Below are 27,468 nucleotides of genomic sequence, written 5' to 3'. Positions count from 1 at the left end.
CCTCTCCCTCTTCATCAAGCCTACTTCAGAAAACTCTACCCTGGGTATCAATCAGCAGAGAACTTCTACTACCACATCTCCTACCAACTGGCATTGTGCATATGCTCCTATTGTAGAAAGATTTGTCTGTGTTCCAAACTAAACATCCACATCCCCCAGCTGAGTTAGGTTTAGGCCCCTCCTGGCTCCTCCAGGACACCACTTCAGCAATTCTCATGCTTCTTCTGTATCATCATTTTTCTCCTGCTTTACTGGGTAATTCCATTAGCACACAAACATGACATAATTTCTCCCACTTTAAACAAGAACAAAAAACTGCACCACCCAAGGTCTTTTGCCAGCTGTTTCTCCCCTTCCCTTCACAGCAAAACTATTTTTAAAAGTTGCCCATTATTTGCCTTCTCCAACACTCCCCTTTTCTCTTGAACCTATTCTATTTCACAATGCTAAATCCAATGATCAATTACTGGTTGTCTGTAACATTTGGCAATCACTTCTTCCTTCTTGAACACTTTCTCTTCTTGGCTTCCAGAATACTACTGTCAGTTCTCTGCCTACCTCACTGCTATCCTCCCAGTCTCTTATTGGTTCCGATTTATCTCATCTAAATTTTGGTGGAGTCCACCCTTAAAACTCACAATGGGCTTTACTTATAACCTAAGTGGCCTTATCTCATCTCATGGCTCTAAATATTATGACATGCTAGCAACACCCTAATCTAGCCCTTCAGTTTGTGGCAATGTATTGATTCCAGATTCATATATTCAACTGCCTACCGGACATCTCCAACTGGTCAATTATCAAACATTTTAAACATCTCTATAAATGAGTTTCTCTATTCTCTCAAACCTGTTCCTTCTACAATGTGCCTCATTTCAGAGAATGGTGATTCTACACTTGTAGTGGCTCAAGATAAAATTCTGGTGTCATTAATGACTCTTGTCTGTCTCTCATCCCCATATCCAGCCCATCAATTAGTCCCTTTGGCTCCACCTTCAAGATTCAAACAGAGTTTTGATTTATCTATTTTGAATATTAACCCCTTATCTGATATATGATCTGCAAGTATCTTCTCTCTTGTTGTAGGTTGTCTTTTCATTTTAAACGTGGTTTTTCACATATGGTGGTGAGTAAAATCTAGACTTTTGGTGGTAAGCAAGATTTAGTACATACAGAGGTGGAGTTATAGGCTGTGTATCTCATAAACCAATGTTACTTCAATTAAAAAATGCAATCAGAATCTGCCACTTCTTACCACTTCTGCCTCCACAGCTCTGATTTAAAGCCCATCATTTCTGGTCTAAACCACTGCAATAGTTTTTTGACTGGTCCTTCAGCTTCTACCCCTGATCATTTTTAAACCAGTGGCCAGTATGATCCATTTAAAACTTTAAATCACTTTCTACCAGGAATAAAAACCAAAGTCTTCACAATGGCCTACTGGTCTTCTTCATGTCCCATCCCACCAACTCCTATCTCCGAAACCCTTCATAAACGTTGCACTACCATTCTCTGTGATTCACCCATCTTCCCTCAGCTAACCATTGGGCTCACTGCCTCTCTATCCTCAGAAGCCTGCTCAGAAATCATCTCAAAGAGGCCTTCCCTCACCACCCTATTCAAAAATTATACCCCACCCCAGCTTCCCTATCCAGTTTTATTTTCCTCCAAAGCACTTGTCATGATCTGACCTAAAACTAGAATAAACACTTAAAAAGAAAAGGGGCTTTTTCTATGTTGTGACTCTTCTAATTCTAGAACAGCACCAGGTATGGGCATTAAAAAAAAAATTATTGCTGGGTAAATGAATGATGTCTTCTGTTCTTCGGAGGTTGCCGCAATATAGAGGCAAAGATTAAAAAGCGATGAATCTTAAGATCTGAATTTGAACCGAACTACTAAAGTAGGAAACAGAAGCAACTTCCGTCTTTGCTACTGCACAGTACATAACTAATTAAGTCATTTAACCTCCAAGGTCTTCAGTTTCCTCATCTACAAAATAGAAATGAGAATAGCTTCCTTCACTGTGTAGAGGCAACTGTTATTATGGAAATGTAAAATACTGTCAAAAGTGTCTGTAACTGATCACATTAAATTATTTGAAATAAATTTAACATTTCTGGACAATGTCCTTTGTAAACCAAAAGGACAATATGAATGATAACAAAAACTTTCCTCTCAGGAGTTTGTAAGCATCTATATTAACTATACATATTTGTATCTTAATACCAGTTTCTAACTTCTAGTCATTGTAACTTATTTTTTCTTTCTCTTCTGAGAGCTTATCCATTACCTTCTCTATAGGGATAGATGAGACTTGTGATCTTCAAATCGCTGGAACTTCTATGTGGCTCTAAAACTGTCCTTCCCAGTGGCCTTCCTATATCCCATAACCAGACAAAACTGAAATGGCCCTCATAGAGGGAGCAATACAAGCCAGCTTCCTGAGTCAAGGAAATAAAATGCCAAAACATTCCAAGGGGTGTCTAGAGAGTGTGAACTTCACCAAAGCACAAGGAGAAAGACGGTATTTGAAGGAAAAAAGAGGCAGCCTTTCCAAATTCTATTTTTGTTTCAAGTTACATAACGAGAAATAGAAATCATTTAAGTTAGTTTAGTTCTTCAGAGAAACGTCTTAATCATGATTCAAAATGAAGGCCTTAGCATTTACTGAGAGGCAATATAAAAAACAATTCTCCTATGAAACTGCTTAGTATGTTAACCAACATGCATTTTATAATATTGCAACAATCTCACTGAATGTACTGCCAAGGGGGAGAAAGCTATCTCCTGACTAAAGAGAATGCTTCCTATGATGTCAGTTATGTTGGGTTTTGTTTGTTTGTTTGGTCTTGGTCACTAGGAAGCTTTGTAGTTTTCAATTGTAATAACGATAATAATTCCATTCTTGACTTTTGGAAGTATAATCTCCCCTTCATTTCTCAGGCCTTCTAATCACGTTCATTTTCAGTGTACCCATGATGCCCAGCTGTGTGAAGCTCTGAGCTTAAAACATTAAAGAGCTTCAATAACGATTTCTTCTTCATCATCATCTTATTTGTATAAACAGCAATAAACATTTTCTCAACACTTAGGGTATATGCCTTATCTAAGTGCAAAAGTTCTCCAAACCAATCTGTGGGAGAGCTGGGGATGAACCTGAGCAGCCTGTTCCCCACACACAAATGCGGTCAGTCAGCTTTCTGAGGCCCTTGTCCCCACCCCTGTTAATGAACAGTGTATCAGTTATAAGTGGAAAAAAAAACAACCAAACACCTCCTGAGTTATTTCCATATTCCACTTCTTTCCAACTAGATGATCAGCCCTTCCAAGGCAGGCAGCCCTGGTGATTCATGTGTCACTGAAGATTCTGTCCCACGTTGCCATACTGTCTTAAGAAAGGTCCAATAAATAAGCCGATGCAGGGCCTCCCCTGGTGGCACAGGAGGTTGAGCGCCACGCTGTGAAGCTGTCCACAGCCTCTGTAGCACAGGTTTGATCCTGGCTGGCAGGTGAGGGTCCCACATGGTATGGCAGACCTCTCTGTCTAGCCCACTGATCCCCTCAGCAGTGTATTTCATCAGTTTGCCTGTCCTGTTCCCCACTGTGTCTCTGGTGAATCCTCTCACCCTCCCACACATCTGGCCTGTACCCTGGTTCTTGTATAAATAAATAAATAAATCTTAAAGAAAAAAAAAAAAAAAGCCGATGCAGAAAAGCAAAGAACAAATTATAACAGGTAAAGATTACAAAAAAGGAAAGAAAGGAGGCTGGAAACATAGGTCAGCTGACTGACTTGTGTCCTCTTTTTTATTCTCTTGTTAGTCGTGACAGTTCCAGAAGCCAAGGACTTGGGGCAGTCACACTGCACAGTTCTCTGTGATCTAAGCTTGGGGATCTGCCTCATGGGTGATCCAGGGGTGAGGGTGGAATTAGATGGAAGCAACCAGGTCAGGCCCCAGAGATGTGTGGCTCACGGGGCAGACAAAGTCTATGAACCTGGCCTTGCCCCACACTGGGGTCACTGTGTGCTCCGAGGTCCACTCCTCCCGGTGCCCACACCAAACAGCCCCTCCCCTCCTCACCACAGGCAGGAACCCGACATCCTGCTCCCCCCGGACTGCAGGGGGCGCCTCCCACGGGTTCTGAGTCCTGCAAGTTGAGGTCTCTCTCTTCAGGGCCAGGCCCAGGGTGAAAAACCAAAGGAAAGGAGGAAGTGGAGCAGAAGAATCCATCTAAGAGGAGAAACTGGTCCTGCCCAGCCGCCTTCTCTATCTGTGCCCCTGCTGGCCTCATCCTGGGAAGCAGGACGTGTTAAGAGCTGAGGAGACAGACATGGGCCCTGCTGGCTGTCTTTTCCTGCTGTCCCTTCTCATGGGGACTTTAAGTGAGCCCCGGGGGTGAAGAGAGTCCTAGATGGGGATAGGAGCTCCCGTCCTGGAAAGGCTTCACAGGTCGGGGGTTGTGGGCCTCCCACAGCAACAAGAATCCACATGGTATGTCACTCGTCCTTCCTTCTCTCTCCCTAGGCTCGGATGAGGAGGAAGCAAAGAATCTTCTGAAGTCAAGTAAGGCCAAGCACAGCGGCCCCGGGTGGGTCGAGGAACAGGGATTTGCGCCAAGATGGAAAGAGGGCACAAGTTTGGGAAATGAGCAGGGAGGGTTTGGGGCCGAGGGGCTGAGTTCCGGAGCTGTGTCCCAGGCCTTTCTCCTCTTTGCTGGCAGTCTGTGGGAGGCCTGCAGTCACTTCCAGCATTGCCTCAGGCAGGGAGGCCAACGTGGGGCAGTGGCCCTGGCAGGTCAGCATCCGCCAGGGCTTGTTTCACCTCTGTGGGGCCACCCTCATCTCAGACCGGAGGGCGCTGACGGCAGCTAGCTGCTTCTGGTGAGTGCTAGTTTTGCTTCCAGGAGATTCATGAGGGGATTCAAGAGGCTGGAACCCCTGGGCTCAGTCAGTGGAATTTAGTTTGCGCTACCCAGTCCAATAGGTTGTGCCTTAGAAGTAGATCCAGCTGCTTCCTGGTCTCAATGCAACTACTTTAGACTTCAGGCTTCCTAATAGTTGACAAACATTTTTAGACTGAAATGAGTGCCTGAAAAAGTTACCCATCCCCAATCTGTGTCTCTTCCCAAGAGAACATTCCTCAAGGAGGGATACTTCTTTACAGCACACCCACATCCTCACATCACCCTGGATGCACAATCTGGGGCCCTCTTCATTCTCCCTAAGTGATTGCATCCGTTTCCATGGTTTCAAATGTCATACACTTGCCGACTGATTTTGCTAGCCCTGACCTCTAGTTTTGACGCATTACCATTTGGATGTCTCACTGGTGTCTCAAAAGGAGCATGATCAAAACAGAACTAGTCTCACCACCATTACTTTTCCCAAACCTACTTCTGTTTCTGGCTGCCCCGCATCTCACTCAGCAACAGAACCAGCTGCTCAGAACAGAAACATGATACTTCATGTTCCCACAACCTCCCTATCTACAAGCCCGGCCCTGTCAGTTTTACTTCCAAAATACACTTTTTGACGCTACCATAGCTGCTCCTGAACCACCACAATGGTATAATAGATTTTGCTACTTTCACACACACAATAAAGTGATTTTGAAAAAGCAGGGATGAGATCACGACACACTCTTCTTCAAATCCCGTAAGGGTTGTCCAGGCACCTAGAATAAAACCCCAATGCCTCAATATGCGCACAAGTCATAAATCCCAAGTATCTGCTCATTTTTTCAACTTCACCCCAATCAACTACCAGTTTATTTCAATTCCTAGAAATTGCCATATGCTTTTTCTTACCCTCAGAACTTTCACATAATCGATTCCTTGTCAAATGCTTTTCCTTGTAGTTCTTCCCATGGTTATTACTTCTGGGGACTTGGTTGAAAAATTACTTTTCTTCAATTAGACCATCCCTAATCACTCATTGCAAAGACTCTTTCCCTATCTTTTACTATCTTAAAGTCCTGTTTTCTTCATAACATTTATCATAATTTTAAATTTGCTTCTCTCTCTCTCTCAACACACACACACACACACACACGCCCCTTCAAGGGGCGGAGGGCCGGATCAAGTCTTTAATTATTCTCATGTGATGGGACTTACTGAGGGAACAAATACTCAGAAAGAGCTAGAGGAAAAATACAACCTTCCAAACCATGGGCCCTGCTGGGACACTCCATGGCAGTCACAAGAAATCCTCGGTACCTGTTCTGCTTCTCTTCTCAGGTCTAAGGACACCAGAAAATATAATGTAGTGGTGGGGTCACTTCAGGCCTTTGATCACCCAAAATCCAGATCAACGATAATACCAACATCCAGGATTATTTTCCACCCTGACTTTCAGGAAGACACTTCTAGTGCCATTGCTGTGGTAGAACTGGCCTACCCAGTTTCTTTCAGCCCCGTAGTCCTGCCCATCTGCCTCCCCTCATCTGCAGTCCAGCTGAAGAACGCAACCTCTTGCTGGGTGACTGGATGGGGCTATTCTGGGATATACCACTGTGAGGATAAGTATATTTTCTGAGCTTTATTTCCTCAACTGACATTCTTCACCACCCCCCCAATATTCTTTACTCCAACTGATCAATAGCTATATTGTGTTATCTAGGCAACTAATCTGATACCACAGATTACAGATGCTCCTTGACCTTGAAACCTTCCCCCTTTGCTTCCATTCTATTTCTTTTTTCTATAATCTTTTTGCTTATTTATATCTGCATTTGTTCTTCCTAAGCAATAGTGCTAAAATCTTGAAAGTAAAAAGGACAGGGAAATGAAGTTAGATGATACTTCTGTTCAATATGAAAAGTAAATAAAGTTCTCTTTCTGCAATTGGTAGAGTGTGTGTGGGGGGAAATGGACAGGGGAAGCAGACTTGAAGATGTATTCAGGAAAGCAAGACCACAGCAAAAACCCTGGGTCTGACTAGGAGAGTACAGATTCATTTATTTATCAACAGTCTTGATTTTTCTCAACATATTATTAAATCTACTCTTATTTTTATATAAGAATAAAAACATAGCCAAAGCCTAACAATTTAATTTTGCATTATTCATGGTTTAGGGTTTTCCTGAATCCCAAGATTCTTCTGTTATTTGTGCTATGTGAATGCTAACTGCCTTCAACCTTTGTTCTGAAGCAGGGAGTTCACCTTTTTAGATTATTTCCCAAACTATCAGTGAGGATGTTGTCGGACATGTAAGGTATTTGAAATCAGAGCTATCCCTGAATTAGAGGTGTAAGATCTGTCCCCATAGCTACAAAGTGCTTCTTAATTTTTTAGCTTTGACTCTTCTTGACCTTACAGATACCAAGCCACCTTATACACTGAAGGAGCTGAAAGTGCCCCTCATTGATCTCCAGACATGCAATGACTACTACCAAAAGAAAAATCTGTTCCATGGAGTCAAGCCAAACATCAGTGAAGCCATGATCTGCTCCAAGTTCCCAGTGGAGCAGATGGATCACTGTATAGTAAGAATCCTACGCACCCTTCTGTGTCCTCCCTTCCCCAGTGTGTTGCCTTCATGTCTCACATCTTCAGAGTCCCTGAGTGAACCCAGGAGTACCTGGACTAACTCTACAGTTCTTTGCTAAACTATTGAAAAGTCTCCCCTTTGCCTGTGCACCATCTAGCCATCTTTCCTCTCTCTCTCAGGGCAGCAGAGGAGACCCTCTGATGTGTCAAGTGGAGGATTTCTGGGTCCTGGCAGGAGTAATGAGCTGGGACTCAAACTGCACCCAGACCAATGAGCCAGGAGTGTATACAAACATCAGTTTCTACAAATCTTGGATTGAGAAGTCAGCCATCTCATTTACTGACTTTTCTGCTACCCCCAGTTTGGACTTCTCTAGGCTCTTCCCTGTTATAATCCTTATGTCACCCATTTTCCTGGTGCTACCCTAAATGGGTGAGGTCAGTATGGTCGGGCTGAAGTGGCAATTAAAATGAGGGGGAAAGGAGAAATTCTGGAAGGTTACAATTTTGCAGATTCAGCAAGACAGATGCAGATTCTGTTCCCTTCAGGCACAGTTTCCATTAAGCCTAATCTATTTGATGAACCTTTTATTTCCCTGACCAACATCCCCAGCACAAATAAAACTGGATTGATTTTAACTACTATTTCTGATATTCATTCTTTTGCTCAATCTGGAGACAGGGTCTAGGGAAAAAGAGAAGCACAGAACTTTACGCCTTAAAGGCATATGAAAATCACCTGGCTCAACCAATACCTGTATTCTATACACAAAGAAGCTGGGATCCAGACAGGTTAAATTACTTTGCCCTTGGCTGAATTCAAAAAGAAAACTATCCAATCTAGGGCTAGACTTAGCTCTGAACAACAAGAAAGAAAGACACAGGGACTTGGAAGATTAGAAGTTTCCAAATGAAACACACCAGGCAGGAAAAGCCTAAAGCAGTATATTAGTTATCTATTGCTGTGTAACAAATCACCCCAGAATGAAATGGCTGAAAACAACATTTATTCTCTCACAATTTTTGTGGGTCAGTAATCAGGTGGGGCTGAGCTGGATAGTTCTGGCTGCTATTCAAGAGGCTGCTGCTTTACCTGCCAAAGTTGTAGTAAAGGGTCTTGTTTCAAGCTAACTCATATTCTATGGCAGACCTCAGCAGATCCACTTATAAGATCACTCACATAGGCCTCTCTGAAGTTTAGCCTCATTGTAGCTGGCTCCCCGCAGAGTGAGTAATTTGAGATAAAGTGAAAGCACCTAAAATGGAAGCCCTACCACATATGCCAAACCCATGGCCAGCATCATACTATAGCTTTAAAGCTACAGTAATCAAAATAGAATTGTAGGGCCTCTCCAGTGGCGCAGCGGTTGAGTGCTGGGTTGTGAAGCTGCCTGCAGCCTCTACAGCACCGGTTCGATCCCTGGCAGCTCCCCGGCCACCGGAGGAGGGTCCCACATGGTGCACAGACCTCTCCTGCCACCCGCTGCTCCCCTCAGCAGTGTACTTCGGTCCTTCTGCCTGCTCTGCTCCCTGCTCTGGCTCTGGTGAATTCTCTCACCCTCCTGCACTTCTGACTGTACCCAGTGCTTGTATAAATAAATAAAAAATAAATAATAATAATAAAAAAGAATTGTATTTGGAATAAAACTGGACACACAGATCAATGGAATAGAATTAAGAGCCCAGAAATTAACCCATACTTATATGGACAGTTATGACATGGAGCAAGAGTATCCATTGGAGAAAGGAAAATCTCGTCAACAAATAACACGTACAAAACTGGGCAACCACATTCAAACAAATGAAATGACCATTAGCTCACACTAGACACAAAAAATTAATTAACTCAAATGGAGTAAAGATTTGGATGTAAGATCTGAAGCCATAAAACCCATAGAAGAAAACAGACAAAATGCACCTTGATAGTTAGGCTTCAGGGATATCTTGGGGACTCAATTCCAATAGCAAGGGAAACAAAAGCAAAAACAAACAAAAGAGATTTCATCAAACTAAAGATTCTGCAAAGAAAAAGAAACTATCATTAAAATGAAAAGACAGGAACTCCCCTGGTGGCGTAGGCAGTTGAGCGCAGCACTGTGAAGCTGTCCGCAGTCTCTGCAGCGCCGGTTCAATCCCGGCCAGCTAGGGTCCCACATGGCACAGCAGACCTCTCCTGTCTTGCCCGCTGCTCCCCTCAGCAGTGTACTTCAGTCCTTCTGCCTGTTCTGCTCCTCGCTCTGGCTCTGGGTGAATTCTCTCACCCTCCCGCACATCTGGCCTATACCCCGGTTCTTGTGTAAATAAATCTTTTGAAAAAATAAAAAATAAAATGATAAGACAAAGATATCCTACTGAATGAGAGAAAATGTTTGCACATCATAATTCAACAAGGGGCTAAAATCCGAAATTTACAAAGAAGCCACAAAACTCAACTAAAGGAAAACAAATAACCCAATCAAAAAATGGACAGAAGCTTTAAATAGACCCTTCTCCATAAAAGACATACAGAAAGGCCAACGAGCACATGAAAAAAATGCTCATTATCACTTAGATTCAAAACCACAATGAGATACTACTTCACGCCCATGAGAGTGGCCCCTATCAAAAAGACAAGAAACAGCAAGTATTTCAAAGGTGTACAGAAAAACGAACTTCACACACTGTTGGCGGGCTTGCAGACTGATGTAGTCCCTAGGGGAAACAATATGGAAGTTTCTCAAAACATTAAAAATAGACCTACCATATGATCCAACAATTCCAGTCCTCAGTATCTATCTGAAGAATACAAACCACCAATGTGAAGGGATATGTGCACTGCTATGTTCCCTGCAGCTGAATTATGGAAACAACCTAAATAACAAAGACACATAGGTGGATAGGATGACATAGTATATACATACACAAAAGAATACTACTCAGCTATTAAAAAAATAAAGTCAAGGGCCTCCCCAGTGGCGCAGCGGTTGAGTGCTGGGCTGTGAAGCTGTCCGCAACCTCTGCAGCACCGGTTCGATCCCTGGCCACCGGGTGAGGGTCCCACATGGCATGCAGATCTCTCCTGCCTGCTCTCCGCTCTGGGTCTGGCGAATTCTCTCACCCTCCTGTGCCTCTGACTATACCCAGTGCTTGTGTAAACAAATAAATAAATAAATCTTTAAAAAAAAAAAAATAAAGTCAAAACCTTGCTGTTTGAGACAACATAGATGGAAATGGAGGGTAATTATGCTAAGCAAACTAAATCACAAGAAAAATACCACGTGAAACCAGTGAAGAAAATTGAATACAGCAAAAAATGCCAAATACACTTGTTCCTTCTGTGGCAAAACCAAGATGGAGAGGTGAGCTGTGGGGACCTGGCACTATGGAGCCTGCATAAAAACGCAGTGGATGGTGCCTGGACCTACAATGCCACTTCTGCCATTACAGTAAGGCCTGCCATCAGGAGACTGAAGGCAGTGAAAGACCAGAAGTTCACAATTTAAAAAAACTGCCAGCCTATAATAAATGGGTTAATTTATGCAACAGAAAAAGACAAGAAAAAAACTAAGATGGAAGCTATAATCTCTTAATAACCAAACTTCAAAACTGACTCATTTTTCTCTTCTTGATAAATGACTGAACAAGATGAGAATATCAGAATATCAGGGCTATCTTAAATATCTGTCTTCCATTTGTAGAGTAAGGGAAAGATCTAAACCAAGGATAAGGAAGGCTAAAATTGACTTGGAGTCATGGGTTAAAGAGAGGTGTGGAGAAATTTAAACAGAGGTATTTGGGGAAGAATACCTAGGTCTCCAGCTAAGTGGATCCACTGAAAGCACTTGATGGTTGTGCTCACCAGTGTATTGGGGTTAGGGAAGATGTTCATTGGACAGAGTATTAACTCCCAGTATCTGTGACCAGAGGGTAGTCTAAGAATATAACCCATATAAAAATGTATGATTTTACTCCTATCCTTTTCCTGGGACTTTGGTATGCATGGAAGATGACTGGTCAATGCTGAGTCAATTTATGAATTTCATAAGATACTAATTAAAACAACAGGATGTGCTAAAATGACAAGTAGTAAAAAAATGGAATTTTGACAATATCGTGTTTACAAGCAACAGCAAAATGAAAACTCATTGCTCAAATTTTGTTAAATTAAATACCAATAGAATAATTGTTTGAAAATGAAGATTTTCATTAAAATAACTGCAAGGATAAAGTAAATTAAATCTAAGTCATTAAAAGGCCTTCCTAACATATGAAGAAAATAGCCATAACTTTGAAAAAATTAATTCTCCAAATACAAAATTATACAAAGTATAGGATTCAAAGAATGATTACAATATATTCTCAGTGGGACACTGTTCATGTTAATAAGATCTCCTCAGGATTTTTTTCTTAAGATAACATTACAGAATTCAAGCAAGGCATAATTAATACTGTAGAAAATTAAAAATATAAACTCACAAAATCTAGGATACCACATAAGTAGGGAGGAAAAAGAATGTGAGGGAAGATCAGGGATCTGTATACTAGAGCAACAAGGAAATGAAAAAGTTTTAGAAAAATAAAATAGTCGGAAATTACCTTAGAAGTTCCCTGATAACAATTCTCAGCTTAAGGCATAAGTTTGTTTGATTAATAGACCCAAAGAATGATCCTTACACTTCCACATGCTGTACTGTGCTACCCAGAGCACCAATAAGGACTGAAACATTCATTCTTCTAGCAAACAGGAGTATTGGCTGCTGAGACATCACAGCTAAATCCTATCCCAAGAACTGCCAAAGAGCCGCCTTACCCAAGGCAAAGCTCCATCCTGGGATGGCAGTGCATCCAATCACACAGACGTCCTAGGGCCCAGCCTTGCCTCTGTTCAGGACATCTCTAAGGGCTACCCCAGCTGCAGAGTGACTTATAGGGCTGGGAGGCATCTGCTGCATTGTGATGCAACTCTCCTACCCAGTCCTACTTCCACCCTTGCTCCATCCCCAGCCCCACCCCAGGAATCGATCAGGCCTCTAATAACAAACTTCTTGCACACAAATCTATCTTAGAACCTACTTCCCAGAAAATATCAATAGAACTTGAGTATAATCTATGGCCAGCACTGTAACCAAAATGAAAGCAAACAAAAAATTAGCCAGGAACTAGAATAATTTCCTCATTTCCATTTCTTTCTTTGAAGAAACCTGTACATCTTTCCATTTCCTTACTCTACATAGGGCTCTGTTCTTTCTAGTGTCCTCAGACCCACCCTAGTGAGGCACATACCTCAGACACCCTGCTCCCCCAGGACAACAGGAGGCACCTGAGGCCCCAGCAGCTGCACTTAACTCTTGTCCCCTCACTAGCCAGTCTGAAGTAAAGATCAAAGGAGAGAAGCTGGTGAAGCAAAGGACTCAGGTGAGGAGGAGAAGCTGGTCCTGATCCCACTGCTTTGACTGCCGCCCAGGTGGCTTCTCCCTAGGAGCCTGAGTCCAGGAAACAGGACTTGCTGATTCTAAGGACAGAAGACATGCGCCCTGTCGGTTTTGCCTTCCTACTGTTCCTACTGCTGGGTGAGCCCCTGGGGAAGAGCAGGGGAAGGGAGAGGCAAAGGTTTTTAACCCAAGAAGGCATACAGAGAAATCTGACACATCTCCCATGGGATGTTACTTAGGAATAGTGTGCCCTAAGAAAGCCCTAAGAGGATACTATCATGCCAGACACCCTTCCAAGGCTCTAGGGTAAAGCAGTAAACAAAACTATGATCCCTTCAGGATCCTGACCTTAGAGTACAGGGCTGGGAGGTGTGTTGCTAATTTCAAATAGGGTAGTCAGGGAAGGTTTCACAAAGGAGGCATTTGAGCCAATACCTACATGAGATGAGTGACTTAGCTAAGAGGATACCAGAAAAGAGCATTTCAAGCAGTAGGAACTGGCAGTGCAAATGCTGATTTCAGGCATAAACTTGTTCATTTATTTTTATGGACCACAGTGATTTAAAAGCAAGGTAGGCTGACAGTAGCAAAAACAAAAAAAATCCCCACAAACACTGCAAAAATCCATTACTGTTAAATAGGAAAAAAATTAAATAGCTGGGGCCTCCCTGGTAGTGCAAGGGGTTAAGTCTCAGCACTATGAAGCTATCCACAGCCACTGCAGCATGAGTTCAATCCCCGGCCAGGGAGCTAACCCACATGATGCAGCAGACCTCTCCTGTCTCGCCCACTGCTCCCCTCAGCAGTGTATTTCAGCAGATCTGCCTGTTCTGTTTCCCGGTGCCTCTGGTGAATCCTCTCACCTCTCCACCCCACCCCATGTCTGGCCTACACCCCAACTCTTGTATGCATAAATAAATCTTGTTTAAAATTTTAAATAGCTTATAAATCTCAAAAGCATCACTTTATTTACAGCCTAAACACCTGATATCTCTAATGATAGCCTTGAATGATTAATAAAAGTTGAATTATGTTCCATGTATGCTGCTAAAAAAAGCAGTTATATACATAAATATCATGACATTTATAAACATTTGGCCTTTAACACCTATCAGAGAAATTTAAATATGCAGGAAATCTCTTGGTTCAGTAGATATATTATTACATGTTAATGATTCAGTGTGTCTGTCTTAGGATCCTGCTCATGTTCTCCTTCCCAAAAGAAAGATCTGCAACCAGGTGAGTGCTCTCACTTGGGGCCAAACTGACTAGAATGGGCAGGAAGGTTAGGGAGGACTCAGGCCCTAGGAATGGATGAGAGTTTGGAGATAAGATGGGGACCAGACAAACACCATACCCAGATTTTCACGCTTCCCTCCCTCTAGTGTGTGGACGACCTGTTTACTCAAGCCGCATTGTGGGCGGCCAGAACAGTGCTGCGGGGCGCTGGCCTTGGCAGGTCAGCCTGCGCTATAACCAGAAACATATCTGTGGGGGCTCCCTCATCAGTAAGCAGTGGGTGCTGACGGCAGCACACTGCATACGCAGGTGAGTTCTAGCTGGTTGCTCTCTAAATAAGTTCTCGTAAATACCTGAGTAATTTCATTAACAAACCCACAATCAATGAAGGTGAGAAGACCGGTAGGTGGAAGAAAACCTAGTAGGTTCCCTTGGTCTAGGGACAAAGCATACAGGTAGGAAAGAAATAAAAGAGACAGGCATTATATTAGAGCCATTTCATAATTTTTGCAAATCACTTCCTAATGCCAGTCAGAGGGTTTTGTCTTAGGCTTTTTTGGGTCACAAACACAATCTGTGCTCTCTCTAGAGCTACTGTTCTGAGAGAAACAAAGCGCCTTGTGATGAGTAGCCCAAGAGAGAAGCCCATATAAACTTGATGTCTCCAGGCAACAGTCGGTGAAGATTTGAAGCCTGCCTGTAACAAGTGACCTTAGAAGCACATTTTCCCTGAGTGGAGTCTTGAGACAAATGCAGCCTAGTGAGAAAACTTGAGTTGAAGGCAGTGGTTAAGTCACACCAGATTCATGATTCACAGAAACAAATAAATGTTTATTTTAAGACGTTAAGCTTTGTAGTAACTTGATATGAAATAGGAACCAGCAGATAAAGAAATCAAAATGACAAGACTTTTCAGTATAACAACTCTAAATGGGCAAAGGAAATAGAAAATAACTACAAAATGCTGAAGGAAATTATTTCTAAACTAGAGTTCTACCTATATACAAACTGTCATTCAAACATGGAATAGAAATATGTTCAAATATACAAAGCAGCAAAAATATTACCTCTGATGCACATTTCCTCCTGAAGCCCCAGAAGAATGTGCCTCCCCAAAATAAAGGGAGGAAAAAGTGGTTCCCAGAAAAAAGGGAATATATCATAGAAGAGAATCCCCAAGAAAATCATAAAGATTTGTGACTGATTGCCAGGGTTAGAGCAGAGGACTCCGAAAAAAGAAAATTGTATTGAATAGAATATGTGACAGCTTTCAACATACTGAGAGATTAATACTTCTGGAACAGTCTGGGGAATGAATGATGAATTAGTGATAAGTATATAGAAAACTAAGAAAACAAAAAAGTGAGACCACTTCATAACTCCAGGAGAAGCAAAAGTTTTACAAGAAATGTAATTACAGTACCCAATATGGCTGGGTAGTGAATATTTATTGATTTATTTAAAAGTTTTTTTTTTTTAATTTTTTACATCATTGTTCATTTTTATTTTTTTTTTAAAGATTTATTTACTTATTTATACAAACACTGGGTACAATCAGAAGCACGGGAGGGTGAGAGAATTCATCAGAGCCAGAGCGGCGAACAGAACAGGCAGACTGATGAAGAAATACACTGCTTAGGGGAGCAGTGGGCGGCAGGAGAGGTCTGTGTGCCATGTGGGACTCTCGCCCGGGGGCCGGTGGCCGGGGATAGAACTGGTGCTGCAGAGGCTGCGGGCAGCTTTGCAGCCCAGCGCGCTCAACTGCTGCGCCACTGGGGAGGCTCCATTGTTCATTTTCAAGCAATATTTGCTTTCCCCCCTCAGGTGTAGTCCCCATAGAATTTCCTTCTCCAATGCACCCATGCACCATCACCTCAATCCCCTGTGCTCCTTCCTCCTCCCCTGCAGGATGTCTCTGATTTACAATTGTCTGTGTTTGCTTTGTTGTGTTTGGTATTGTTATTATTTTTTTACACTGATGTCTTATTTGGTCCCCCTATATTCCTGCTATAAGTGAAACCATCAGATATTTCTCTTTTTTCTTCTGGCTTATTTCACTGAGCATAATTCCTTCTAGTTCCATCCACATTGCTGTGAATGGCATGAGTTTATCTTTTTTGATTGCTGAATAAAATTCCATTGTGTATATATGCCATATCTTCTTGATCCAGTCATCTATTTTGGGGCATTTGAGTTGTTTCCAGGTTTTACCTATTATAAAAAGTGCTGCAATAAACAGCAAAAATCAGTAGCCTTCCTATACATAATCAATCTGAAGAAGAAGAAATCAAGAAAACCATCCCTTTTATAATCTAAACAAAAAAAAAATCAAATACTTGGGAATAAAAGAGGTGAAACAAACAACAAGAGGTGAAAGACCTATACAAAGAAATTTATAAAACACCGTTAAAAGAAATAGAAGACGACACAAAGAAATGGAAAGACATCCCCTGCTCATGGATTGGAAAAATTAACATTACTAAAATGGCCATCCTACCAAAAGCAATATACAGATTCAACATTATTCCAATAAAAATCTCAATGACATTCTTCAAAGAAATAGAACAAATACTGATAAAATTCATATGGAACCACAAAAAACCACAAATAGCCAAAGCTCTACTAATGAAAACAAAGGAGAAAAGAGGTGTCACACTTCCAGACTTCAAGCTGTACTACAAAGCCATAATAATTAAAACAGTTTGGTACTGGAACAAAAACAGACACACTGACCAATGGAACCAAATAGAGAGCCCAGAAATAAAATCACACTCATATGGCAGTGAATACTTATACAGTCACAAGAGCAGACAGACATAATACATAAATACTGATCTAAAAAAAGTTATAATACTAGGTTAGGTAGATGGATGAAAAGTAAGGGACTGGCACTGGTTGGTGGCCAATCTTTACCTTCCACAATTCTAAAAGTGAAAGAAAAAAATTTCAATAGCAATATATAGGATTTCTTGAAAATACTAAGGAATACTAAAAGAAAGAGCTAAGAGTTGAAAGTGATTTGTTTTTGGATAGTGTAAGCCAAGGGAAGGTTAGAGAACTTGTTATTTACTTACTTTGCACATCTTATTAAACATTTTAAATGACATATATAAATGCATAAAACTGATCAGACTTTAAATTTTTATTTACTCTTTCTGCCATCTTTCTGTGCCTCCATAATGGTGTGGTGAAAATCCTGGCTCGTACTCTCAACAGCATCAACAAATACTGAAAAGAGAGGTGAACGCCAGGTTCTTATTGGAGTATGCTATAAAGTCATCATTATCCATTTTCAATGTGTGATGATGAAGCAAATTACTGGAAGATTTGAAATCACTGATGATCAGAGAGCTGGGAAAAATATGATGAACCTCACAGGCAATCTGATGATCAATCCCATATTTGATGTACATCTCAAAAATCTAGAAAAATGGGAGAACAACCTGCTCCAGTCATATTAGTTTGGTTTCATTGTACTTATAACATCAGCAGGCATCATGCTGATGAAAAAATACAGGAGGGAAAATCCTGGGATTTTTTTCTAGGTACATAACACATATGTGCAAACAAAATACCTCAGTGGACTTTGGTGTTTCAAAAATAATTCATTAAAATTTTGCTTATAAATTTTGTGCTGAGAAATAAAAACTGGCAATAAAAAAATAAAAGGTAACTATTAAGAATATGATGTATAAAATCACAGAGAATGGGAGAGGTGAATGCGAAAACCAGGGAGAAAATACAGGATAAAACTCTAGCTACAAGCATGTAAGAAGAGAGCTTAGAAACAGCAAACAACAAAATAAAAAGTGGTCAGAGAGGGAAGGGAATAGAAAAGGAGATAAATCGACTATAGTGCAAGCTGGAAGCCACCTGGTTAATTCTCAGTCTGTCACCCTCCCTTCTTGCCTAGAAACTTGGTGCTAACCTGTAGGCAGCTTGTCTTACCCAGCAGTAGCTCATAAGCAAGCTACATTTTTATTCTTCTCCATAAGCAAGCTACATTTTTATTCTTCTCTTTTTCTTTCTATTAGGAACTCCTTTCATTTCTTCTATTCTGTGAAGCTGGGAATGCTTGAAGTAAATAGTTTAAAAGAAGGCAAGGTGTACAAAGTGTCCAAAATCATCACACATCCCAAGTTTGAAGAAACAACTGCAGACATTGCCTTGGTGAAATTGTCCTCCAAAGTCACCTTCACTTCTCTCATCATGCCCATTTGCTTGCCCAATAACACAGAGAAGCTGACGATTCCAGAGTTCTGTTGGGTGACTGGATGGGGAAAACTTAATCAAGCAGGTAAAAATGGATGGAGAAAGGAGTTGATTTATATATCATCCTCTTGCAGCCACTAGAATATTCACATTGCAGGTATATCACCATAATGGCAAATATTTGTCATCAAAACTAGATCAACCTATTGACGGTATCTTTTAAGTCTACCAATAAAATACCTTTCATCTGCCTAGAATCTAGCTATAGCTAGAAAAGTAAATACTAGAATTTTAGAACATAATTACCTAGTTCACAAGTTAATAGGTCTGAATTAAAGTTTGGGGAAAATGTTAACGTTTTTGGGAAAATTTGTTAATAAAAGGTTGTGTTGACTTTTTCCCAGAATGGACTTAAGACAAGACAGGAAATTATCTGGACAGAAAAGTGGGAAAGAATAAAGTTTTAGAATATTTTAGAATGCTCACATCTTATTCAAAATTTATCAGAATTGCCGTTTAAAATACTAGGAAGTCCCCACATTGCACATTAGAATGACCTCAAACAAAGAAAAATTATAAATATCCACTGTCCTATTTTTTTAATTATTTTTTACATCCTTTTTCATTTTTAAACAATATTTGCTTCCCTTCGCCTCAGGTGTAGTCCCCATATCCATAGAATTTCCTTCCCCAAGGTACCAGTGCACCATCACCTCAGTCCCCTGTGCTCCTCCCTCCCTCCGTCTGATCCCTCTCCCTCCTCCTCCCCTGCAGGATGTCTCTGATTTATAATTGTCTGTTTTTGTTTGGTTAAGTTTTGTACTGCTATTTTTTTTTACACTGATGTCTTATTGGGGTCCCCTATATTCCTGCTATAAGTGAAACCATCCGATATTTTTCTTTTTCCTTCTGACTTATTTCACTGAGCATAATTCCTTCTAGCTCCATCCACATTGCTGGGAATGGCATGAGTTTATCTTTTTTGATAGCTGAGTAATATTGCATTGTGTATGTATACCACAAAAGATAAACACCTGGGATTATCTCAAACTGAAAAGCTTCTGTACAGCAAGAGACATTAACAAAAACAAAGAGACACCCCATTGATTGGGAAAAAATTTTTGCCCTCCACACAACTGATAAGGGACTGGTCACAAAGGCATACAAAGAACTCACATGACTCAACAAAAACAAAGTAAACAATTCAGTCAAGAAATGGGCAGAAGAACTTAAAAGACATTTTCTCCAAAGAGGAAATGCAAATAGACAACAGGCACGTGAAAAAATGTTCAATATCCCTTATCATCAGGGAAATGCAAATCAAAACCACACTGAGATACCACCTTACAACAGTAAGAATGGCACATAGGATGTGGTGAAAAAGGAACTCTCCCACATTGCTGGTGGGAGTGCAAACTGGTCCAACCACTATGGAGAGCTATCTGGAGGTTCCTCAGTCTACTAAAAATGGAGCTATCATATGACCCAGCAATTCCACTCCTAGGGATCTACCCAACGGACACAAAAACATTGATTCAAAAGACCACCTGTACCCCTATGTTTACTGCAGCACTATTTATAATAGGTAAAACCTGGAAAGAATCAAATGCACGAAAACAGATGACTGGATCAAGATGATGTGGTATATATACACAATGGAATATTACTCCACTGTTTTAGATTCACAAAAAGATCCTTCCATTAACAAATATGATTGGAAAGTGGCTGTGCTCCAGTTTGGATTCCCATTCAGACATTTCTGAACGTTATGACTGCATGTTGCCCCTGCATCATTCCAGGTTGCTTTAACCTTTCATTCCTGTCTGTCTCCACAGTTAATAATTATGCTACCATTCTTCAGGAAGCAGAAGTACCGATTATTAGCCAAAAGCATTGTGAAGAACTCCATAATCCATTAGCTCCCCTGCTACCACAGTTGGAAGCCATTATCCAGGATGACATGATTTGTGCTGGTAAAACAAAGGATAGTTGCAAGGTAAGGGTTTATTTTTAAAATTTTTTAAATGTAATCTTATGTTTTTATTGAGGTATAACTGACAGCCCTATATTATATTCAACATATGTATTTTATTAGGAAGTGGTCATGAAATAAGTCTAGTTAACCTCTACCACTACAGTTATAATTATTTTTCCTGTGATGAGAACTTTTAAGATCTACTCTCTTAGTAACTTCCAAATATTGCACTGTTGAATATAGTCACCATGCTGTACATTATAGCCCCAACACATTACTTTTGTAACTTTAAGTGCATATCTTTTGAACCTCCCAACCCCTGCCTCTGGGAAGCACCATCTATTCTAAAGATTTGATTTGATTTTTTGTTTTTGTTTTTATATTCCACTTATGAGAAAGATCATATAGTATCTTTCTGCCCAAAAGATTTCATTTAGCATAATTCCCTCAAGGTCCACCCAAGTTGTTGCAAATGGCAAGATTTTATTCTTTTTTTGTTCTTTTTTATGAATAATATTCTGTGTATATGCATAAAACTTTCTTTATCCATATAAGGAATTTTATCAATTCCATCAATCACACTTAAGTTGTTTCCCTATCTTGGCTACTGTAAATAGTATGCTATGAAGGGAGTATAGATATATTTTTGAATTAGTGTTTTGCTTATTTCAGTAAACACCATGATGTGGTATTGCTGGATCATATGGCAGTTCTATTTTTAAGTTTTTAAGGAATCTCCTATTTTCCATATTGCTTATACCAATTTATATTCCCACCAATAGTACACAAGGATTCCCTTTTCTCCATATCCTCATGAACATCTGTTCAATCTTGTCTTTTTTAATAAGTCATTCTAATGATATGAGATGATATCTAATTGTAGTTTTGATCTGCATTTCACTCATCATTAGTGATGTTCAGAAACATTTTGTGTACCTGTTGGTAATCACAATGTCTTCTTTGGGAAAATATCTTCAGTTGTTCTGCCCACTCTCAAAAGGATTTTTTTTTATTCAGTTATAAAAATTCATTATATATTTTATTAGTAATTCCTTGAGACAGGATTTGCAAATATTTCCTCCCATTTAGTAGGCTGCCTTTTTATTCTATTAATGGTTCCCACTGCTGTGCAGCTTTTGAGTTTGATGTAATCTCACTTGCCTAATTTTTGCTTTCGTTGTCTTTGATTTTGGTGTCAAATCCAAAATCTCATAATCAAGACAGATGTCATGGAGCTTACAACCTATGGTTTTTTCATGGAGTTTCTCTGAGGTTTCAGGCTTTCCATTCATGTCTTTCATGTACTTTGAGTTAATTTTAGTTAAGACAGTGGTCCAGTTCCACTTTTTTATGTGACTCTCCAACTTTCTCAATACCAGTTATTTGGAAAGAGTTTGAGTAGAATATTTGAATATTGGGTAGAATTTACCAGTAAAGCTGTCTGGTTTTGAACTTTTGTTTGTTGGGAAGTTTTAGATTATTAATTCAATCTCACTAGTAATAAGTCTGATCAGATTTCCTATTTCAGTGCTCCTATGTTGGGTACATATTTACAAATGGTATATCCTATTGTTGGAATGACTGTTTTATCATTATAGAATGTCCTGTCCTAGAGAACCTTTATTTTAAAGTCTATTTTGCCTGATAGAAGTAAATCTACGCCAACTTTCTTTTGGCTTCCATTTGCATGGAATGTCTTTACCCACCCCTTCACTTTCAGTCTGAATGTGTCCTTGCATCTCAACTGACTCTCTGTAGGCAGCATATAGATGGGTCTTTGTTTTTAAATCCATTCAGCCAATCCATGTCTTTTGGTTGGAGATTCTGATATATTTACATTTACAGTGATTGCTGATATTAACTTATTGTGACTTTTAATTGTTCATACATCGACAAAATGTGGTATTTTCATATAATAGTCTATTTAGCAAAAAGTGATGGAATATTGGTACATGGGTGAATCTTGAAAAGGATATGCTAAATGAAATAAGCCAGACATAAAAGGTAACATACTATTTACACAAAATGCTCAACACCTGCAGATCTACTGAGGGAGAAAGTAGATTACTGGCTGACCTAGGGTTGGGAGATTTGGGAGGGAGTAAGAGTAACTGCTATTGGGTATAATATTTTGTTCATGAATGATGAAAGATGGACTGTGTGTGGATGACCAAAAAGTATAGCAAGATTAAGAGATTACAGCAGCAACTATTATCACCATTATTTATAAAAGGCTTATTTTAACATTAAAAACAGGGGGAAGGGGTAAGAACAGAAATATACAGTGAAAAAATTATCATATTCTTTTTATCACATAAAATTATCTTGAAACTAATGATATATTTAGCTAAGGTCTCTTCCAATTTCAAATTCTATCATTCTGGAATTCCCATGATCTCCCCCTAATGCAGTATGAAGATCAGTCCCTTCAGAATTCTTTAACTCCCTAGGCTCAACCACTCTATTCTTTTTTTTTTTTGAATTTTATTTTTATCTTCCCCATACAGTTGCAACCCCCTTATTTTGACCCCAATCCCTCCTTTCCCTGCCCCCCCCATAGTTTGTCTCTGGTTCATAGCTGTTTGTTGATTTTGATTTTTTTCTTTCTTATAGTTATTCTTTTTCCTGGTCCCTTATTTAGGTTTTCTAGATTCCTGCTATGAGTGAGACCATCCAGTATTTTTCTTTTTCTTTCTGGCTTATTTCGCTGAGCATGATCCCTTCCAGCTCCATCCATGTTGCTGCAATTTGCATGTGTTTATCTTTTTAGAATGCTGAGTAATATTGCATTGTGTATATGTACCACATCTTCTTGATCCAGTCATCTATTTTTGGGCTTTTGGGTTGTTTCCAAAGCTTAGCTATTGCAAATAGTGCTGCTACAAACATAGGGGTGCAGGTGCTCTTTGGAATTAATGTTTCTGTGTCCTTTGGGTAAATACCTAGGAGTGGAATTGCTGGATCATATGGAAGCTCTATCTTTAGTGGGTTGAGGAATCTCCACACAGCTTTCCACAGTGTCAACCACTCCATTCTAAGGAACGTGTGACCACTCTCCTTTTCATGTTCCTATTTCACCATACTCATATCTATTATCTCTTCCTTAGGGTGACTCTGGAGGGCCTCTATCATGTCATATTAATGGTGTATGGACACAAATAGGAGTGGTAAGCTGGGGAATGGGTTGTGGTTTGTCTATTCCTGGAGTGTACGCCAGTGTGATCTACTACCAAAAATGGATTAACACCACTGTGTCAAGAGCAGAGGCCCTTGGTGTCAATCATCTGGACTTATCTAACTTCATATTCCCAGTTGTATTGCTCTGTCTGGCTCTCCTGGGAGCCTTCTAACATCCTACCAGGATAACAGAAAGAATAACTATTGCTGACAGCCACGCACAGAGTTAGGAAGGGAATATATGAAAATTAAGTCCCAAGGGCAGAGTAGATGACTATGGGAGGGTCACTGATAACTCTGGATGACCTCATTAAACTAATTAGAAATAACTATTTTTGAGGTTATTGAGTCTAGATGTATGTTTTAATGGTTGGTATGACTAGGTTTACTAAAAGGCTGCGGCTTCTGTATATGACATTCTTGGTCCATGACTATGCTTCTAACAAGGAAGACAGGAAGTATGGTAAGTATTTATTCACATAAATTAGATGGCTACTAGAAATGAAGAAAGATAAACCTGACGGAACTGGGCTGACCCAATTGGTGGATCACGCTTATGCTTACAACTGTAGGACATGACCCAAAAGCATGGGTCTCATGGTGTGAAACAACAATAACAGGATTTATTTATACAAAGGAAGAGAGTATTGATACACTAGCATACAGTCAGATGCCATCTGTTCTACCCCAGATAGCATCTGCTGAACAGAAACAGAGGTCCAAATTGAAGTCCTGTGTGGCAACCTGAAGACTTCTCTGCAGGCACCTCTCCTCAACAGCAGTCAAACTGCCAAAGCCCTAGCAGCTTAACTGTCCCAAAGCCCCAGCAATTTAACTGCCAAAGCCCCAGCAGCTTAACAGCCAAAAACCTCAGCAGCTTTTTAATTGGTGAAAACCCCAGCTCTACCTTTCCCCCCCATCAGTCCCCTGTTCCAGGAGTGGAATTTGAAAGCTCCACCTTCTACCACTGAGTTCACGTCAGGGGTTGGACTGTGAAATGCTGAGTCTGCTATGAGTGCCGCTCACTGGCTTGGAGATTATTCCTCACCATTTCTCTATTTATAAAAAGGCAATAGGGAAGCGTCTTTATTGAAATATAGAAACGGTTTACTTCATGCCTGTAGTTTGCATTATGGGTTTCTTGTCTGTCCAGCTCTGTAGCAAGGGACCCGATAAAAAATGCATACATGTAGTTCAGCTTTAAATTTTTCTGAACTCTTTACTTTTCCAAAAAAAAATTGCATTTTAAAATACCAATGTGCCTGACTACCAAAACTGTGATTAATACCATAATCTCAAAACTGAAGTTTTCAAACCGTCTGGATCTGTTCAAATTGTTCAATAAAACTTCTATAATAAAGTACTTTACATTTTTATAAGGAAAAGATTATTTTCCTTGCTTAACTAGCATACTTTTTGTGTTGAGCATTCACATGACCTACACTGCTTCCTTCTCTGTATAGGCTTCCAGGAGCTCAGAGCTAAATTTTATACTTGATTTCAGTCATTATCTTTATCCTAGATTATCAGGTATACTTTCATTCACATTCCTCTATTATTTAAGCTCCTTCATTTCTCATTTGAATTAACTTTAAGTTTCATTGCATCTGTGTCTTTCATGGTAAAACAACTTTCAAAAACAATTTTTTGGATAAATACATTTAATTAGAAATGAACTGGTTTAGAAATTTAAAATTCTTGATTACCCTTAACTTCACCTCTCAACTGGACTGCCACTTAAGCCTCCTAACTTGCATCCCACATCCTTTCTTATGACCTACACCTATACTCAAGCATTTATTCTGCACAACATTCAGACTAAAGATTTTTCACTTCTTACCGTTTTATCTGTCACTCTATTTTTTTATGATTTCTTGTATCTTTGACTCCAGCTTTTCCAACCACACTACCTTTTTCAGGATTTGTACATTCGTGGTGGTTTAGTGATTACTGACTGGCATTAAAATTGAGCTCCAAATTGGGCAGCTATGAACTTACTAAAATGATTATACAAGTGGGCCTCATAAAGCGTCAGGTACAGCAGGTACCTGAAAAAGTGTACATCTAACATAAGTACAACATTTTACAGCACAAATTTGCTTACTCTATCCCTAAATATTTAATTAATGCCAATATTGCTTGCCTTTTGGTACTTCATATTGTGCCAATGATTTGTATGATTCAAGTCTTTTTATTTTTTATTTTTTTTTTTAATAGAGGCATGTTTTACTTATTTAATTTATTTGTTTGTTTGTTTGTTTTGTTTATACATGCACTGGGTACAGTCAGAAGCGCGGGAGGGTGAGAGAATTCACCAGAGCCAGAGTGGGGAGCAGAGCAGGCAGAAGGACCGAAGTACACTGCTGAGGGGAGCAGCATGCGGCAGGAGAGGTCTGCGCGCCATGTGGGACCCTCCACCGGTGGCCGGGGAGCAGCCGGGGATCGAACCGGCGCCACAGAGGCTGCGGGCAGCTTTGCAACCCAGCGCTCAACCGCTGCACCACCAGGGAGGCCCAAGATTCAAGTCTTTTTAAAAAACTATACTGGGGGGGGTGCGCCTCCCCGGTGGCTCAGCGGTTGAGCTCTGGGTTACGAAGCTGCCCAAAGTCTCTGCAGTGTCGGTTCGATCCCTGGGTGCTCCCTGGCCACCAGAGGAGGGTCCCACATGGCGCGCAGACCTCTCCTGCTGCCCACTGCTCCCCCCAGCAGTGTACTTCAGTCTGCCTGCTCTGCTCCCCGCTCTGGCTCTGGTGAATTCTCTCACCCTCCCATGCTTCTGACTGTACCCAGTGCTTGTATAAATAGATAAAAATAAAATGTTTATAAAAAAAAACCAAAAACCTATACTGGGAAGTTGTGCTTTTTCCCCTCCATCAAACCACCCATGCCTATAACCCATCTGTGTCCCTCCCCCAACCTCTTCACTCTCTCTCCTATTCCCTCTGGTAAGCACACTCTAGCAATGACAGGAATAGGGCAAGATCAGGACCTAAAGTTTTAAAATGCTAAAGGCATTCTGGATTTTAGTCATGAGTGAGAAGAGGAAAGAATCTAGATACAGTTGAATAGAATTGAGAAAATACCCTAACTTTATTTGGATGTTATTTGATGAACTGGATGTGGTTGGTGGGAGTGAGGGCGCTGATTGGAACAGGAAGATGGGAAAGAGAAAGGACTTACAAAGAGAAATTAAAAGTGACTCAAAAATGGGCTAGAAACGGTCATATTATTACATGTTATGAAGAAGTCTAAAGGGAGAACACATTTACCACACTATCAGATCCAGTGGTAGCTTGAATAATGGCCCCAAGGAGTCCATGTCATAATCCCTAGAACATATATATGTGTATATATCTATATATATGCATATGTTACTTTATGTGATAAAAAGGGACTCTGCACATATTGTTTAGTATCTTGAGGCAGATACTAAATTATCCTGGACTTTGTGGATGGGCCCAATATAATAAATCTTCTTGTAAGAGGAAGGTAGGCAGGTCAAAGCAGGGATTCTAATGAGAACATGCAGAAGATACAAAGTTGGAAGCAGAAGGAAGAGAAAAGTATAGACCCTATACGCCTAGCTATGAGAATGAAGCAGAGGGCTAAAGCTGGCCTCTAGTGATTACAAAAGGCAAAGAACTGCTTCTCTCCCAGCACCTACAGATGGAATGCAGCCCTGTCAACACTCAGATACCCAGAACAAAGGACAAGGTCATGTGATCTGAAGCCACTAAATTTGTAGTAATTTGTTATAAAAGCAGTAGGAAACTAGTGTGTGTGTGCGTGTTAGATTTGAGACACCTAATAAAATATCCAAGCAGATTTGCTGGGAGAGGAGTCCAGGGCTCAGACAGGAAAGGACTAGAGAAACGAAAACAGAAATTATGTTTGAATTATGGGCCCTCTTCTCTTACTCCATTCAAAAGCACTCATGCACACACCAACCTTTTTTTCTTGTA

The 27,468-nt window shown here is 40.4% G+C and overlaps 3 protein-coding genes across 12 annotated transcripts in view; 2 read left to right on the top strand and 1 right to left on the bottom strand.

Annotated features, from left to right (window-relative positions):
• SH3D19 (SH3 domain containing 19) overlaps nt 1–27,468 on the bottom strand; it is a 135,951-nt gene that overhangs the window by 90,671 nt on the left and 17,812 nt on the right. For 7 of the 10 annotated variants that reach the window (XR_008550041.1, XR_008550040.1, XM_054690478.1 and 4 more), the window contains exon 1: nt 12,146–12,269. The exons of 1 other annotated variant lie outside the window; for it this stretch is intronic. Coding sequence is in view for 6 of the 9 variants with exons in the window: in XM_054690478.1 (XP_054546453.1) it covers nt 12,146–12,197 (52 nt within the window). In the remaining 3 variants the exon portion in view is untranslated. 2 more of the 10 variants (XM_054690482.1, XM_054690485.1) reach the window with 2 other exon arrangements.
• Nucleotides 4,175–8,126, top strand: LOC119234453 (serine protease 48-like). The gene is made up of 6 exons (XM_037497395.2): nt 4,175–4,387; nt 4,530–4,568; nt 4,726–4,885; nt 6,241–6,515; nt 7,322–7,488; nt 7,673–8,126. Exons 1-6 carry the CDS (start codon nt 4,336–4,338, stop codon nt 7,919–7,921), a joined length of 942 nt encoding a protein of 313 aa, XP_037353292.1. The 5' UTR covers nt 4,175–4,335; the 3' UTR covers nt 7,922–8,126.
• LOC119234454 (serine protease 48-like) lies at nt 12,454–23,823 on the top strand. Its single transcript, XM_037497396.2, has 6 exons — nt 12,454–13,041; nt 14,098–14,142; nt 14,289–14,451; nt 18,177–18,439; nt 20,190–20,350; nt 23,437–23,823. Exons 1-6 carry the CDS (start codon nt 12,999–13,001, stop codon nt 23,677–23,679), a joined length of 918 nt encoding a protein of 305 aa, XP_037353293.1. The 5' UTR covers nt 12,454–12,998; the 3' UTR covers nt 23,680–23,823.

The sequence above is a fragment of the Talpa occidentalis genome, unplaced genomic scaffold (genome assembly GCF_014898055.3).
Source record: "Talpa occidentalis isolate TD23 unplaced genomic scaffold, MPIMG_talOcc4v2.1 talOcc4.8, whole genome shotgun sequence".
Lineage (NCBI taxonomy): Eukaryota > Metazoa > Chordata > Mammalia > Eulipotyphla > Talpidae > Talpa > Talpa occidentalis.
This window is presented reverse-complemented; position numbering and strand designations above follow the sequence as displayed.

Excerpts from the sequence above, each read along its gene's own strand:
- LOC119234453 (XM_037497395.2), top strand. The coding sequence starts at position 4,336 with ATGGGCCCTGCTGGCTGTCTTTTCCTGCTGTCCCTTCTCATGGGGACT. Across the intron at positions 4,569-4,725 it reads AAAGAATCTTCTGAAGTCAA|TCTGTGGGAGGCCTGCAGTC; the intron begins GTAAGGCCAAGC and ends CTTTGCTGGCAG. Across the intron at positions 6,516-7,321 it reads CTATTCTGGGATATACCACT|ATACCAAGCCACCTTATACA; the intron begins GTGAGGATAAGT and ends TTGACCTTACAG.
- LOC119234454 (XM_037497396.2), top strand. The coding sequence starts at position 12,999 with ATGCGCCCTGTCGGTTTTGCCTTCCTACTGTTCCTACTGCTGG. Across the intron at positions 14,452-18,176 it reads GCAGCACACTGCATACGCAG|GAACTCCTTTCATTTCTTCT; the intron begins GTGAGTTCTAGC and ends TCTTTCTATTAG. Across the intron at positions 20,351-23,436 it reads AAACAAAGGATAGTTGCAAG|GGTGACTCTGGAGGGCCTCT; the intron begins GTAAGGGTTTAT and ends TCTCTTCCTTAG.